The following is a 15975-nucleotide window of genomic DNA, read 5'->3' as shown; positions in this document are numbered from 1 at the left end:
GGTGCAGCAGTTGTTGTTGGTGCAGCAGTTGTTGTCGTTGGTGCAGCAGTTGTTGTCGTTGGTGCAGCAGTTATTGTCATTGGTGCAGCCGTTGTTTTCGTTGGTCCAGCAGTTGTTGTCGTTGGTTCAGCAGTTCTTCTCGTTGGTGCATCAGTTGGTGTCATTGGTACAGCATTTTTGGTTGTTGGTCCCGCAGTAGTTGTGGTGGGTGCAGTAGTTGTGGTGGGTGCAGCAGTTGTCGTTGGTTCAGCAGTTGTTGTCGTTGGTTCAGCAGTTGTTGTCGTTGGTGCAGCAGTTGTTGTCGTTAGTGCAGCAGTTGTTGTGGGTACTGCAGATGTTGTGGTGGGTCCAGCAGTTAAGGTGGCTGCCTCTGCATTTGTCGTTGTTGCTGCAGCAGTTTTTGTTGTTGGTGCAGCAGTTGTCATTGTTAATGCAGCAGTTGTTGTTGTTGGTGCAGCAGCTGTCGTTGTTGGTCCAGCAGTTGTTGTCGCTGGTGCAGCAGTTGTTGTCGTTAATTCAGCAGTTGTTGTCGTTGGGGCAGCAGTTGTTGTGGTGCGTCCAGCAGTTGTCGTTGTTGGTCTTGAAGTTCTCCTTGTTGGTGCAGCAGTTGTCATTGTTGTTGCAGCAGTTGTCGTCGTTGGTGCAGCAGTTGTTGTTGATCCAGCAGTTGTTTTCGTTGGTGCAGGTGTTGTTAGTGCAGCAGTTGTCCTTGGTGCAGCAGTTGTTGTCCTTGTAGCAGCAGTTGTTGTGGGTGCTGCAGATGTTGTGGTGGGTCCAGCAGTTGTTTTTGTTGGTCCTGAAGTTATCGTTGTTGGTGCAGCAGTTGTTGTTGTTGGTGCAGCATTTGTTGTCGTTGGTGCAGCAGTTGTTGTTATTGGTACAGCATTTGTGGTTGTTGGTCCCGCAATAGTTGTGGTGGGCGCAGCAGTTGTTGTTGGTGCAGCATTTGTTGTCGTTGGTGCAGCAGTTGTTGTTATTGGTACAGCATTTGTGGTTGTTGGTCCCGCAGTAGTTGTGGTGGGTGCAGCAGTTGTCGTTGGTGCAGCAGTTGTTGTCGTTGGTGCAGCAGTTGTTGTCATTGGTACAGCATTTGTGGTTGTTGGTCCCGCAGTAGTTGTGGTGGGTGCAGCAGTTGTCGTTGGTGCAGCGGTTGTTGTCGTTGGTGCAGCAGTTGTTGTCGTTAGTGCAGCAGTTGTTGTGGGTACTGCAGATGTTGTGGTGGGTCCAGCAGTTAAAGTGGTTGGCTCTGCATTTGTTGTTGTTGCTGCAACAGTTGTTGTTGTTGGTACAGCAGTTGTCATTGTTGATGCAGCACTTGTTGTTGTTGGTGCAGCAGCTGTCGTTGTTGGTCCAGCAGTTGTTGTCGCTGGTGCAGCAGTTGTTGTGGTTGGTGCAGTAGTTGTTGTCATCGGTGCAGCAGGTGTGGTTGTTGGTTCAGGAGTAGTTGTGGTGGGTGCATCAGTTGTTGTTGGTGCAGCAGTTGTTGTCGTTGGTGCAGCGGTTGTTGTGGGTGCTGCAAATGTTGTGGTGGGTCCAGCAGTTGTTGTGGTTGCTCCAGCAGTTGTTTTCGTTGGTCCAGCAATTGTAGTCGGTTTAACAGTTGATGTCGTTGGTGCATCAGTTGTTGTCATTGGTGCAGCAGTTGTTGTGGGTGCTGCAGATGTTGTGGTGGGCCCAGCAATTGTTGTGGATCCCACGGTAGAAGTTAATAGTCCGGTAGTTGTTGTTGGTTCTGCAGCTGTTCTTGATGGTTTTGCTGTTGTAGTTGTTGGGCCTGCAGTTCTTCTTTGTACTGCAGTTGTAGTGAGTCCTGCTGTAGTAGTTGTGGATTGTGCTGTAGTAGTTGTGTGTATTGCATTTGTTGTTATTGGTCCTGCAGTTGTCTGTCCTTCTGTTGTGGCTGTGGGTCCTACAGTTGTTGTTGTTGGTCCTGCAATTGTTGTTGGTGCAGCAGTTGTTGTCGTTGGGGCAGTAGTTGTTGTAGTGGATCCAGCAGTTGTCGTTGTTGGTCCTGAAGTTGTCGTTGCTGGTGCAGCAGTTGTCTTTGTTGTTCCAGCAGTTGTCGTTGATCCAGCAGTTGTTTTCGTCGGTGCAGCAATTGTCGTTGTTGGTGCAGCAGTTTTTGTTGTTGGTCCAGCAGTTGTTGTTTTTGGTGCAGCAGTTTTTGTTGTTGGTGCAGCAGTTGTTGTTTTTGGTGCAGCAGTTTTTGTCGTTGGTGCAGCAGTTGGTGTCGTTGGTGCAGCAGTTGTTGTGGGTACTGCATATGTTGTGGTGAGTCCAGCAGTTGTTGTTGTTGGTCCTGAAGTTATCGTTGTTGGTGCAACAGTTGTTGTTGTTGGTGCAGCAGTTGTTGTTGATGCAGCAGTTGTTGTTGTTGGTGCAGCAGTTGTTGTTGTTGGTGCAGCAGTTGTTGTCATTGGTGCAGAAGTTGTTGTGGGTGCTGCAGATGTTGTGGTGGGTCCAGCAGTTGTTGTTGTTGGTCCTGAAGTTATTGTTGTTGGTGCAGCAGTTGTTGTTGTTGGTGCAGCAGTTGTTGTTGTTGCAGCAGTTGTTCTTATTGGTCCAGCAGTAGTTGTCGTTGGTGCAGCAGTTGTTGTCGTTGGTGCAACAGTTGTCGTCAATGGTGCAGCAGTTGTTTTCGTTTGTCCAGCAGTTGTTGTCGTTGGTTCAGCAGTTGTTGTCGTTGGTGCATCGGTTGTTGTCATTGGTACAGTATTCGTGGTTGTTGGTCCCGCAGTAGTTGTGGTGGGTGCAGCAGTTGTCGTTGGTGCAGCAGTTGTCGTTGGTGCAGCAGTTGTTGTCGTTAGTGCAGCAGTCGTTGTGGGTACTGCAGATGTTGTGGTGGGTCCAGCAGTTAAAGTGGTTGGCTCTGCATTTGTCGTTGTTGCTGCAGCAGTTGTTGTTGTTGGTGCAGCAGTTGTTGTTGTTGGTGCAGCAGCTGTCATTGTTGGTCCAGCAGTTGTTGGCGTTGGTGCAGCAGTTGTTGGCGTTGGTGCAGCAGTTGTTGTTGGTGCAGCAGTTGTTTTCGTTGGTCCAGCAGTTGTTGTTGGTTTAGCAGTTGTTGTCGTTCGTGCATCAGTTGTTGTCGTTGGTGCAGCAGTTGTTGTGGGTGCTGCAGATGTTGTGGTGGGTCCAGCAGTTGTTGTGGATCCCACGGTAGAAGTTAATAGTCCCGTAGTTGTTGTTGGTTCTGCAGCTGTTGTTGATGGTTTTGCTGTTGTAGCTGTTGGGCCTACAGTTGTTCTTTGTGCTGCAGTTGTAGTGATTCCTGCTGTAGTAGTTGTGGATTGTGCTGTAGTAGTTGTGTGTATTGCATTTGTTGTTATTGGTACTGCATTTGTCTGTCCTTCTGTTGTGGCTGTGGGTCCTACAGTTCTTGTTGTTGGTCCTGCAATTGTTGTTGTTGCTGCAATAAATTTTGTCGTTGGTGCAGCAGTTGTTGTCGTTGGGGCAGTAGTTGTTGTGGTGGGTCCAGCAGTTGTCGTTGTTGGTCCTGAAGTGGTCGTTGTTGGTGCAGCAGTTGTCATTGTTGTTGCAGCAGTTGTCGTTGATCCAGCAGTTGTTTTCGTTGGTGCAGCAATTGTCATTGTTGGTGCAGCAATTATTGTTGTTGGTGCAGCAGTTTTCGTTGTTGGTGCAGCAGTTGTTGTTGTTGGTGAAGCAGTTGTTGTCGTTGGTGCAAAAGTTGTTGTGGGTGCTGCAGATATTGTGGTGGGTCCAGCAGTTGTTGTTGTTTGTCCTGAAGTTATCGTTGTTGTTGCAGCAGTTGTTGTTGTTGGTGCAGCAGTTGTTGTTGATGCAGCAGTTGTTGTTGTTGGTGCAGCAGTTGTTGTCGTTGGTGCAGCAGTTGTTGTCATTGGTGCAGCAGTTGTTGTGGTGGGTCCAGCAGTTGTCGTTGTTGGTCTTGAAGTTCTCATTGTTGGTGCAGCAGTTGTCATTCTTGTTGAAGCAGTTGTCGTCGTTGGTGTAGCAGTTGTTGTGGGTGCTGCAAATGTTGTGGTGGGTCCAGCAGTTGTGGTGGTTGGTTCTACATTTGTCGTTGTTGCTTCAGCAATTGTTGTCGTTGGTGCAGCTGTTGTCGTTGGTCGAGCAGTTGTCGTCGTTGGTAGAGCAGTTGTTGTCGTTGGTGTAGCAGTTGTTGTCGTCGGTGTCCTTGGTGCAGCAGTTGTTGTGGGTGCTGCAAATGTTTTGGTGGGTCCAGCAGTTGTTTTTGTTGGTCCTGAAGTTATCGTTGTTGGTGCAGCAGTTGTTGTTGGTGCAACAGTTGTTGTCGTTGGTGCAGCAGTTGTTGTTGTTGTTGGTGCAGCAGTTGTTTTCGTTGGTCCAGCAGTTGTTGTTGGTTTAGCACTTGTTGTCGTTGGTGTATTAGTTTTTGTCATTGGTGCAGCAGTTGTTGTCATTGGTCCAGCAGTTGTTGTCGTTGGTTCAGCAGTTGTTGTCGTTGGTAAATCAGTTGTTGTCATTGGTGCAGCAGTTGTTGTTTTTGGTCCCGCAGTAGTTGTGGTGGGTGCAGCAGTTGTCGTTGGTGCAGAAGTTGTTGTCGTTGGTGCAGCAGTTGTTGTCGTTGGTGCAAAAGTTGTTGTGGGTACTGCAGATGTTGTCGTGGGTCCAGCAATTACAGTGGTTGGTTTTTCATTTGTCGTTCTTGCTGCAGCAGTTGTTGTTGTCGGTGCAGCAGTTGTCGTTGTTGGACCAGCAGTCATTGTCGTTGGTGCAGCAGTTGTTATCGTTGGTGCAGCAGTTGTTGTCGTTGGTTCAGCAATTGTTGTGGGTGCTGCAGATGCTGTGGTGGGTCCAGCAGTTGTTGTCGTTGGTCCTGAAGTTATCGTTGTTGGTGCAGCAGTTGTTGTTGTTGGTGCAGCAGTTGTTGTTGATGCAGCAGTTGTCGTTATTGGTCCAGCATTTGTTGTCGTTGGTGCAGCAGTTGTTGTCGTTGCTGTAGCAGTTGTTGTCATTGGTGCAGAAGTTGTTGTCGTTGGTTCATCAGTTGTTGTCGTTGGTGCATCAGTTGTTGTTGGTCCAGGAGTAGTTGTGGTGGGTGCAGCAGCTGTTGTTGGTGCAGCAATTTTTGTCGTTGGTGCAGCAGTTGTTGTCGTTAATTCAGCAGTTGTTGTCGTTGGGGCAGCAGTTGTTGTGGTGGGTCCAGCAGTTGTCGTTTTTGGTCCTGAAGTTCTCATTGTTGGTGCAGCAGTTGTCATTGTTGTTGCAGCAGTTGTTGTCGTTGGTGCAGCAGTTGTCATTGATCCAGCAGTTGTTTTCGTTGGTGCAGCAATTGTCGATGTTGGTTCAGCAGTTATTGTTGTTGGTCCTAAAGTTTTCGTTGTTGGTGTGGTAGTTGTCGTTGTTACTGCAGCAGTTGTTGTCGTTATTTCAGCAGTTGTTGTTGTCGGTGCAGCAGTTGTCGTTGTTGGACCAGCAGTCATTGTCGTTGGTGCAGCAGTTGTTATCGTTGGTGCAGCAGTTGTTGTCGTTGGTTCAGCAATTGTTGTGGGTGCTGCAGATGTTGTGGTGGGTCCAGCAGTTGTTGTCGTTGGTCCTGAAGTTATCGTTGTTGGTGCAGCAGTTGTTGTTGTTGGTGCAGCAGTTGTTGTTGATGCAGCAGTTGTCGTTATTGGTCCAGCATTTGTTGTCGTTGGTGCAGCAGTTGTTGTCGTTGCTGTAGCAGTTGTTGTCATTGGTGCAGCAGTTGTTGTCGTTGGTTCATCAGTTGTTGTCGTTGGTGCATCAGTTGTTGTTGGTCCAGGAGTAGTTGTGGTGGGTGCAGCAGCTGTTGTTGGTGCAGCAATTGTTGTCGTTGGTGCAGCAGTTGTTGTCGTTAATTCAGCAGTTGTTGTCGTTGGGGCAGCAGTTGTTGTGGTGGGTCCAGCAGTTGTCATTTTTGGTCCTGAAGTTCTCATTGTTGTTGCAGCAGTTGTTGTCGTTGGTGCAGCAGTTGTCGTTGATCCAGCAGTTGTTTTCGTTGGTGCAGCAATTGTCGATGTTGGTTCAGCAGTTATTGTTGTTGGTCCTAAAGTTTTCGTTGTTGGTGTGGTAGTTGTCGTTGTTAGTGCAGCAGTTGTTGTCGTTATTTCAGCATTTGTTGTCGTTGGTGCAGCAGTTGTTGTTGTTGGTGCAGCAGTTTTTGTCCTTGGTGCAGCAGTTGTTGTGGGTGCTGCAGATGTTTTGGTGGGTCCAGCAGTTGTTTTTGTTGGTCCTGAAGTTATCGTTGTTGGTGCAGCAGTTGTTGTTGTTGGTGCAACAGTTGTTGTCGTTGGTGCAGCAGTTGTTGTTGTTGGTGCAGCAGTTGTTTTCGTTGGTCCAGCAGTTGTTGTTGGTTTAGCAGTTGTTGTCGTTGGTGTATTCGTTTTTGTCATTGGTGCAGCAGTTGTTGTCATTGGTCCAGCAGTTGTTGTCGTTGGTTCAGCAGTTGTTGTCGTTGGTAAATGAGTTGTTGTCATTGGTGCAGCAGTTGTTGTTTTTGGTCCCGCAGTAGTTGTGGTGGGTGCAGCAGTTGTCGTTGGTGCAGAAGTTGTTGTCGTTGGTGCAGCAGTTGTTGTCGTTGGTGCAACAGTTGTTGTGGGTACTGCAGATGTTGTCGTGGGTCCAGCAATTAAAGTGGTTGGTTTTTCATTTGTCGTTCTTGCTGCAGCAGTTGTTGTTGTCGGTGCAGCAGTTGTCGTTGTTGGACCAGCAGTCGTTGTCGTTGGTGCAGCAGTTGTTATCGTTGGTGCAGCAGTTGTTGTCGTTGGTTCAGCAGTTGTTGTGGGTGCTGCAGATGTTGTGGTGGGTCCAGCAGTTATTGTCGTTGGTCCTGAAGTTATCGTTGTTGGTGCAGCAGTTGTTGTCATTGGTGCAGCAGTTGTTGTCGTTGGTTCATCAGTTGTTGTCGTTGGTTCATCAGTTGTTGTCGTTGGTGCATCAGTTGTTGTCATTGGTACAGCATTTGTGGTTGTTGGTCCCACAGTAGTTGTGGTGGGTGCAGCAGTTGCCGTTGGTGCAGCAGTTGTTGTCGTTGGTGCAGCAGTTTTTGTGGGTACTGCAGATGTTGTGGTGGGTCCAGCAGTTAAAGTGGTTGGCTCTGCATTTGTCGTTGTTGCTGCAGCAGTTGTTGTCGGTGCAGCAGTTGTCGTTGTTGGACCAGCAGTCGTTGTCGTTGGTGCATCAGTTGTTGTCGTTGGTGCAGCAGTTGTTGTCGTTGGTGCATCAGTTGTTGTGGGTGCTGCAGTTGTTGTTATTGGTCCTGAAGTTATCGTTGTTGGTGCAGTAGTTGTTGTTGTTGGTGCAGCAGTTGTTGTTGATGTAGCAGTTATCGTTATTGGTCCAGCAGTTGTTGTTGTTGGTGTTGCAGTTGTTGACGTTGGTGCAGCAGTTGTTGTTGATGCAGCAGTTGTCGTTATTGGTCCAGCAGTTGTTGTTGTTGTTGCAGCAGTTGTTGTCCTTGGTGCAGCAGTTGTTGTCGTTGGTGCAGCATTTGTTGTGGGTACTGCAGATGTTGTGGTGGGTCCAGCAGTTAAAGTGGTTGGCTCTGCATTTGTTGTTGTTGCTGCAGCAGTTGTTGTTGTTGTTGGTGCAGCAGCTGTCGTTGTCGGTCCAGCAGTTGTTGTCGTTGGTGCATCAGTTGTTGTCATTGGTGCAGTAGTTGTGGTTGTTGGTTCAGGAGTAGTTTTGGTGGGTGCAACATTTGTTGATGCAGCAGTTGTTGTCGTTGGTGCAGCAGTTGTTGTCGTTGGTGCAGCAGTTGTTGTCATTGGTGCAGCAGTTGTTTTCGTTGGTCCAGCAGTTGTTGTCGTTGGTTCAGCAGTTGTTGTCGTTGGTGCATCAGTTGTTGTCATTGGTACATCATTTGTGGTTGTTGGTCCCGTAGTAGTTGTGGTGGGTGCAGCAGTTGTCATTGGTGCAGCAGTTGTTGTCGTTGGTGCAGCAGTTGTTGTCGTTGGTGCAGCAGTTGTTGTGGGTTCTGCAGATGTTGTGGTGGGTCCAGCAGTTAAAGTGGTTGGCTCTGCATTTGTCATTGTTGCTGCAGCAGTTGTTGTTGTTGGTGCAGCAGTTGTCGTTGTTGATGCAGCAGTTGTTGTTATTGGTGCAGCAGCTGTCGTTGTTCGTACAGCAGTTGTTGTCGCTGGTGCAGCAGTTGTTGTCGTTGGTGCAGCAGTTGTTGGCGTTAGTTCAGCAGTTGTTGTTGTTGGTCCTGCAATTGTTGTTTTTGATGCAGCAGTTGTCGTTGGTGGTCCAGCAGTTGTTGTCGTTGGTGCAGCAGTTGTTGTCATTGGTGCAACAATTGTGGTTGTTGGTCCAGGCGTAGTTGTGGTGTGTGCAGCAGTTGTTGTTGGTGCAGCAGTTGTTGTGGTGGGTCCAGCAGTTGTCGTTGTTGGTCTTGAAGTTCTCATTGTTGGTGCAGCAGTTGTCATTCTTGTTGAAGCAGTTGTCGTCGTTGGTGTAGCAGTTGTTGTGGGTGCTGCAAATGTTGTGGTGGGTCCAGCAGTTGTGGTGGTTGGTTCTACATTTGTCGTTGTTGCTTCAGCAATTGTTGTCGTTGGTGCAGCTGTTGTCGTTGGTCGAGCAGTTGTCGTCGTTGGTAGAGCAGTTGTTGTCGTTGGTGTAGCAGTTGTTGTCGTCGGTGTCCTTGGTGCAGCAGTTGTTGTGGGTGCTGCAAATGTTTTGGTGGGTCCAGCAGTTGTTTTTGTTGGTCCTGAAGTTATCGTTGTTGGTGCAGCAGTTGTTGTTGGTGCAACAGTTGTTGTCGTTGGTGCAGCAGTTGTTGTTGTTGTTGGTGCAGCAGTTGTTTTCGTTGGTCCAGCAGTTGTTGTTGGTTTAGCACTTGTTGTCGTTGGTGTATTAGTTTTTGTCATTGGTGCAGCAGTTGTTGTCATTGGTCCAGCAGTTGTTGTCGTTGGTTCAGCAGTTGTTGTCGTTGGTAAATCAGTTGTTGTCATTGGTGCAGCAGTTGTTGTTTTTGGTCCCGCAGTAGTTGTGGTGGGTGCAGCAGTTGTCGTTGGTGCAGAAGTTGTTGTCGTTGGTGCAGCAGTTGTTGTCGTTGGTGCAAAAGTTGTTGTGGGTACTGCAGATGTTGTCGTGGGTCCAGCAATTAAAGTGGTTGGTTTTTCATTTGTCGTTCTTGCTGCAGCAGTTGTTGTTGTCGGTGCAGCAGTTGTCGTTGTTGGACCAGCAGTCATTGTCGTTGGTGCAGCAGTTGTTATCGTTGGTGCAGCAGTTGTTGTCGTTGGTTCAGCAATTGTTGTGGGTGCTGCAGATGCTGTGGTGGGTCCAGCAGTTGTTGTCGTTGGTCCTGAAGTTATCGTTGTTGGTGCAGCAGTTGTTGTTGTTGGTGCAGCAGTTGTTGTTGATGCAGCAGTTGTCGTTATTGGTCCAGCATTTGTTGTCGTTGGTGCAGCAGTTGTTGTCGTTGCTGTAGCAGTTGTTGTCATTGGTGCAGAAGTTGTGGTCGTTGGTTCATCAGTTGTTGTCGTTGGTGCATCAGTTGTTGTTGGTCCAGGAGTAGTTGTGGTGGGTGCAGCAGCTGTTGTTGGTGCAGCAATTTTTGTCGTTGGTGCAGCAGTTGTTGTCGTTAATTCAGCAGTTGTTGTCGTTGGGGCAGCAGTTGTTGTGGTGGGTCCAGCAGTTGTCGTTTTTGGTCCTGAAGTTCTCATTGTTGGTGCAGCAGTTGTCATTGTTGTTGCAGCAGTTGTTGTCGTTGGTGCAGCAGTTGTCATTGATCCAGCAGTTGTTTTCGTTGGTGCAGCAATTGTCGATGTTGGTTCAGCAGTTATTGTTGTTGGTCCTAAAGTTTTCGTTGTTGGTGTGGTAGTTGTCGTTGTTACTGCAGCAGTTGTTGTCGTTATTTCAGCAGTTGTTGTTGTCGGTGCAGCAGTTGTCGTTGTTGGACCAGCAGTCATTGTCGTTGGTGCAGCAGTTGTTATCGTTGGTGCAGCAGTTGTTGTCGTTGGTTCAGCAATTGTTGTGGGTGCTGCAGATGTTGTGGTGGGTCCAGCAGTTGTTGTCGTTGGTCCTGAAGTTATCGTTGTTGGTGCAGCAGTTGTTGTTGTTGGTGCAGCAGTTGTTGTTGATGCAGCAGTTGTCGTTATTGGTCCAGCATTTGTTGTCGTTGGTGCAGCAGTTGTTGTCGTTGCTGTAGCAGTTGTTGTCATTGGTGCAGCAGTTGTTGTCGTTGGTTCATCAGTTGTTGTCGTTGGTGCATCAGTTGTTGTTGGTCCAGGAGTAGTTGTGGTGGGTGCAGCAGCTGTTGTTGGTGCAGCAATTGTTGTCGTTGGTGCAGCAGTTGTTGTCGTTAATTCAGCAGTTGTTGTCGTTGGGGCAGCAGTTGTTGTGGTGGGTCCAGCAGTTGTCATTTTTGGTCCTGAAGTTCTCATTGTTGTTGCAGCAGTTGTTGTCGTTGGTGCAGCAGTTGTCGTTGATCCAGCAGTTGTTTTCGTTGGTGCAGCAATTGTCGATGTTGGTTCAGCAGTTATTGTTGTTGGTCCTAAAGTTTTCGTTGTTGGTGTGGTAGTTGTCGTTGTTAGTGCAGCAGTTGTTGTCGTTATTTCAGCATTTGTTGTCGTTGGTGCAGCAGTTGTTGTTGTTGGTGCAGCAGTTTTTGTCCTTGGTGCAGCAGTTGTTGTGGGTGCTGCAGATGTTTTGGTGGGTCCAGCAGTTGTTTTTGTTGGTCCTGAAGTTATCGTTGTTGGTGCAGCAGTTGTTGTTGTTGGTGCAACAGTTGTTGTCGTTGGTGCAGCAGTTGTTGTTGTTGGTGCAGCAGTTGTTTTCGTTGGTCCAGCAGTTGTTGTTGGTTTAGCAGTTGTTGTCGTTGGTGTATTCGTTTTTGTCATTGGTGCAGCAGTTGTTGTCATTGGTCCAGCAGTTGTTGTCGTTGGTTCAGCAGTTGTTGTCGTTGGTAAATGAGTTGTTGTCATTGGTGCAGCAGTTGTTGTTTTTGGTCCCGCAGTAGTTGTGGTGGGTGCAGCAGTTGTCGTTGGTGTAGAAGTTGTTGTCGTTGGTGCAGCAGTTGTTGTCGTTGGTGCAACAGTTGTTGTGGGTACTGCAGATGTTGTCGTGGGTCCAGCAATTAAAGTGGTTGGTTTTTCATTTGTTGTTCTTGCTGCAGCAGTTGTTGTTGTCGGTGCAGCAGTTGTCGTTGTTGGACCAGCAGTCGTTGTCGTTGGTGCAGCAGTTGTTATCGTTGGTGCAGGAGTTGTTGTCGTTGGTTCAGCAGTTGTTGTGGGTGCTGCAGATGTTGTGGTGGGTCCAGCAGTTATTGTCGTTGGTCCTGAAGTTATCGTTGTTGGTGCAGCAGTTGTTGTCATTGGTGCAGCAGTTGTTGTCGTTGGTTCATCAGTTGTTGTCGTTGGTTCATCAGTTGTTGTCGTTGGTGCATCAGTTGTTGTCATTGGTACAGCATTTGTGGTTGTTGGTCCCACAGTAGTTGTGGTGGGTGCAGCAGTTGCCGTTGGTGCAGCAGTTGTTGTCGTTGGTGCAGCAGTTTTTGTGGGTACTGCAGATGTTGTGGTGGGTCCAGCAGTTAAAGTGGTTGGCTCTGCATTTGTCGTTGTTGCTGCAGCAGTTGTTGTCGGTGCAGCAGTTGTCGTTGTTGGACCAGCAGTCGTTGTCGTTGGTGCATCAGTTGTTGTCGTTGGTGCAGCAGTTGTTGTCGTTGGTGCATCAGTTGTTGTGGGTGCTGCAGTTGTTGTTATTGGTCCTGAAGTTATCGTTGTTGGTGCAGTAGTTGTTGTTGTTGGTGCAGCAGTTGTTGTTGATGTAGCAGTTATCGTTATTGGTCCAGCAGTTGTTGTTGTTGGTGTTGCAGTTGTTGACGTTGGTGCAGCAGTTGTTGTTGATGCAGCAGTTGTCGTTATTGGTCCAGCAGTTGTTGTTGTTGTTGCAGCAGTTGTTGTCCTTGGTGCAGCAGTTGTTGTCGTTGGTGCAGCATTTGTTGTGGGTACTGCAGATGTTGTGGTGGGTCCAGCAGTTAAAGTGGTTGGCTCTGCATTTGTTGTTGTTGCTGCAGCAGTTGTTGTTGTTGTTGGTGCAGCAGCTGTCGTTGTTGGTCCAGCAGTTGTTGTCGTTGGTGCATCAGTTGTTGTCATTGGTGCAGTAGTTGTGGTTGTTGGTTCAGGAGTAGTTTTGGTGGGTGCAACATTTGTTGATGCAGCAGTTGTTGTCGTTGGTGCAGCAGTTGTTGTGGGTACTGCAAATGTTGTGGTGGGTCCAGCAGTTGTGGTGGTTGGTTCTGCATTTGTCGTTGTTGCTTCAGCAATCGTTGTCGTTGGTGTAGCTGTTGTCGTTGGTCGAGCAGTTGTCGTCGTTGGTAAAGCAGTTGTTGTCGTTGGTGTAGCAGTTGTTGTCGTCGGTGCAGCAGTTGTTGATGTTGTGGATCCCACGGTAGTAGTTAATAGTCCAGTAGTTGTTGTTGGTTCTGCAGCTGTTCTTGATGGTTTTGCTGTTGTAGTTGGGCCTGCAGTTGTTCTTTGTACTGCAGTTGTAGTGAATCCTACTGTAGCAGTTGTGGATATTGCTGTAGTAGTTGTGTGTATTGCATTTGTTGTTATTGGTCCTGCAGTTGTCTGTCCTTCTGTTGTGGCTGTGGGTCCTACAGTTGTTGTTGGTCCTGCAATTGTTGTTGTTGCTGCAGCAAATGTTGTTGTTGGTGCAGCAGTTGTTGGCGTTAGTTCAGCAGTTGTTGTTGGTCCTACAATTGTTGTTTTTGATGCAGCAGTTGTTGTTGGTGGTCCAGCAGTTGTTGTCGTTGGTGCAGCAATTGTTGTCATTGGTGCAACAATTGTGGTTTTTGGTCCAGGAGTAGTTGTGGTGGGTGCAGCAGTTGTTGTTGGTGCAGCAATTGTTGTCATTGGGGCAGCAGTTGTTGTCGTTGGTGCATCAGTTGTGATTGTTGGTGCAGCAGTTGTCATTGTTGTTGCAACTATTGTCGTCGTTGGTGCAGCAGTTGTTGTTGTTGGTGCAGCACTCGTTGTCGTTGGTGAAGCTGTTGTTGATGTTGTGGATCCCACGGTAGTAGTTAATAGTCCAGTAGTTGTTGTTGGTTCTGCAGCTGTTCTTGATGTTGTAGTTGTTGGGCCTGCAGTTGTTCTTTGTACTGCAGTTGTAGTGAGTCCTGCAGTAGAAGTTGTGGATCGTGCTGTAGTAGTTCTGTGTATTGCATTTGTTGTTATTGGTCCCGCACTTGTCTGTCCTTCTGTTGTGGCTTTGGGTCCTACAGTTGTTGTTGTTGGTCCTGCAATTGTTGTTGTTGCTACAGCAAATGTTGTTGTTGGGGCAGCAGTTGTTGGCGTTAGTTCAGCAGTTGTTGTCGTTGGTGCAGCAGTTGCGGTTGTTAGTGCAGCAGTTGTCGATGTTGGTGCAGCAGTTGTGATTGTTGGTGTAGCAGTTGTCATTGTTGTTGCAGCTGTTGTCGTCGTTGGTGCACCAGTTGTCGTTGATCCAGCATTTGTTTTTGTTGGTGCAGCAATTGTCGTTGTTGGTGCAGCAGTTGTTGTCGTTGGTGCAGCAGTTGTTGTCGTTGGTGCAGCAGTTGTTTTCGTTGGTCCAGCAGTTGTTATCGTTGGTGCATCAGTTGTTGTCAATGGTACAGCATTTGTGGTTGTTGGTCCCGCAACAGTTGTGGTGGGTGCAGCAGTTGTCGTTGGTGCAGCAGTTGTTGTCGTTGGTGCAGCAGTTGTTGTCGTTAGTGCAGCAGTCGTTGTGGGTACTGCAGATGTTGTGGTGGGTCCAGCATTTAAAGTGGTTTGCTCTGCATTTGTCATTGTTGCTGCAGCAGTTGTTGTCGTTGGTGCATCAGTTGTTGTCATTGGTGCAGTAGTTGTGGTTGTTGGTTCAGGAGTAGTTGTGGTGGGTGCAGCAGTTGTTGTTGGTGCAGCAGTTGTTGTCGTTGGTGCAGCAGTTGTTGTCGTTGGTGCAGCATTTGTTGTGGGTGCTGCAGATGTTGTGGTGGGTCCAGCAGTTGTGGTTGTTGGTCCTGAAGCTATCGTTGTTGGTGCAGCAGTTCTTGTTGTTGGTTCAGCAGTTGTTGTCGTTGGTGCAGCAGTTGTTATCGTTGGTTCAGCAGTTCTTGTTGTTGGTTCAGCAGTTGTTGTCGTTGGTGCAGCAGTTGTTATCGTTGGTTCAGCAGTTGTTGTTGTCGTTGGTGCAGCATTTGTTGTGGGTACTGCATTTGTTGTGGTGGGTCCAGCAGTTAAAGTGGTTGGCTCTGCATTTGTCATTGTTGCTGCAGCAGTTGTTGTTGTTGGTGCAGCATTTGTCGTTGTTGATGCAGCAGTTGTTGTTATTGGTGCAGCAGCTGTCGTTGTTTGTACAGCAGTTGTTGTCGCTGGTGCAGCAGTTGGTGTCGTTGGTGCAGCAGTTGTTGTTGGTGCAGCAGTTGTTTTCATTGGTCCAGCAGTTGTTGTTGGTTTAGCAGTTGTTGTCGTTGTTGCATCAGTTGTTGTCATCGGTGCAGCAGTTGTGGTTGTTGGTTCAGGAGTAGTTGTGGTGGGTGGAGCAGTTGTTGTTGGTGCAGCAGTTGTGGTGGTTGGTTCTGCATTTGTCGTTGTTGCTTCAGCAATTGTTGTCGTTGGTGTAGCTGTTGTCGTTGGTCGAGCAGTTGTCGTCGTTGGAAAAGCAGCTGTTGTCGTTGGTGTAGCATTTGTTGTCATCGGTGCAGCAGTTGTTGATGTTGTGGATTCCACGGTAGTAGTTAATAGTCCAGCAGTTGTTGTCGTTGGTGCATCAGTTGTTGTCGTTGGTGCAGCAGTTCTTTTCGTTGGTCCAGCAGTTGTTGTCAATGGTACAGCATTTGTGGTTGTTGGTCCCGCAATAGTTGTGGTGGGTGCAGCAGTTGTCGTTGGTGCAGCAATTGTTGTCGTTGGTGCAGCAGTTGTTGTCGTTGGTGCAGCAATTGTTGTGGGTCCTGCAGATGTTGTGGTGGGTGCAGCAGTTGTTGTCGCTGGTGTAGTAGTTGTTTTCGTTGGTCCAGCAGTTGTTGTCGTTGGTTCAGCCGTTGTCGTCGTTGGTGCAGCAATTGTTGTTCTTGGTGCAGCAGTTGTTGTCGTTGGTGCAGCAGTTGTTGTCGTTGGTTCAGCAGTTGTCGTCATTGGTGGAGCAGTTGTCGTTGGTGCAGCAGTTGTTGTCGTTGGTGCAGCAGTTGTTGTCATTGGTGCAGCAGTTGTTGTGGGTCCTGCAGATGTTGTGGTGGGTCCAGGAGTTGTGGTGGTCGGTTCTGCAGTTGTTCTTGTTGCTGTAGCAATTGTTGTCGTCGGTGCAGTATTTGTTGTCGTTGGTCGACCAGTTGTCGTCGTTGGTGCGGCAGTTGTTGTTGTTGGTGGTGCAGCAGTTGTTGTCGTTGGTGCAGCAGTTGTTTTCGTTGGTCCAGCAGTTGTTGTCGTTGGTTCAGCAGTTGTTGTCGTTGGTGCAGCAGTAGTTGTGGGCCCTGCAGATGTTGTGGTGGGTCCAGCAGTTGTGATGGTTGGACCTGCAGTTGTCGTTGTTGCTGCAGCAGTTGTTGTCGTTGGTGCAGCAGTTGTTTTCGTTGGTGCAGCAGTTGTTGTCGTTGGTTCAGCAGCTGTCGTCGTTGGTGCAACAGTTGTCATTGGTGCAGCAGTTGTTGTCGTTGGTGCAGCAGTTGTTGTGGGTCCTGCAGATGTTGTGGTGGGTCCAGGAGTTGTGGTGGTTGGTTCTGCAGTTGTCGTTGTTGCTGCAGCAGTTGTTGACTTTGGTGCAGCAGTTGTTGTCCTTGGTGCATCAGTTGTTGTCGTTGGTGCAGCAGTTGTTTTTGTTGGTCCAGCAGTTGTTGTCGTTGGTTCAGCAGTAGTTGTCGTTGGTGCATCAGTTGTTGTCATTGGTGCAGCAGTTGTGGTTGTTGGTCCTGCAATAGTTGTGGTGGGTGCAGCAGTTGACCTTGGTGCATCAGTTGTTGTCATTGGTGCAGCAGTTGTGGTTGTTGGTCCTGCAGTTGTTGTGGTTATTGCAAATGTTGTGGTGTTGCCAGCAGTTGTTGTTGGTGCAGCAGTTGTT

The 15975-nt window shown here is 48.3% G+C and overlaps 2 protein-coding genes across 2 annotated transcripts; both read right to left on the bottom strand.

Moving 5' to 3' along the window:
* Nucleotides 1-355: 355 nt before the first annotated feature.
* LOC311341105 (uncharacterized protein) lies at nt 356-4955 on the bottom strand (the record flags this gene model as incomplete). Its single annotated transcript, XM_084466009.1, has 3 exons — nt 356-388; nt 1272-1513; nt 3698-4955. The coding sequence occupies 3 exons, from the start codon at nt 4953-4955 to the stop codon at nt 356-358; spliced, it is 1533 nt and encodes a 510-aa protein (XP_084322135.1).
* A 1521-nt stretch (nt 4956-6476) lies between these two features.
* On the bottom strand, nt 6477-15551 carry LOC311341104 (uncharacterized protein; the record flags this gene model as incomplete). Its single annotated transcript, XM_084466008.1, has 3 exons — nt 6477-7936; nt 13065-13116; nt 14754-15551. Coding segments are annotated over 3 exons (2310 nt in total), but the record flags the coding sequence as incomplete, so codon positions are not given.
* Nucleotides 15552-15975: the final 424 nt, after the last annotated feature.

Source organism: Micromesistius poutassou (genome assembly GCF_964030765.1).
Source record: "Micromesistius poutassou genome assembly, chromosome: 3".
NCBI classification, from domain to species: Eukaryota; Metazoa; Chordata; class Actinopteri; order Gadiformes; family Gadidae; genus Micromesistius; species Micromesistius poutassou.
The sequence above is the reverse complement of the archived record's forward strand: the minus strand, read 5'-3'. Positions and strand labels throughout refer to the sequence as shown.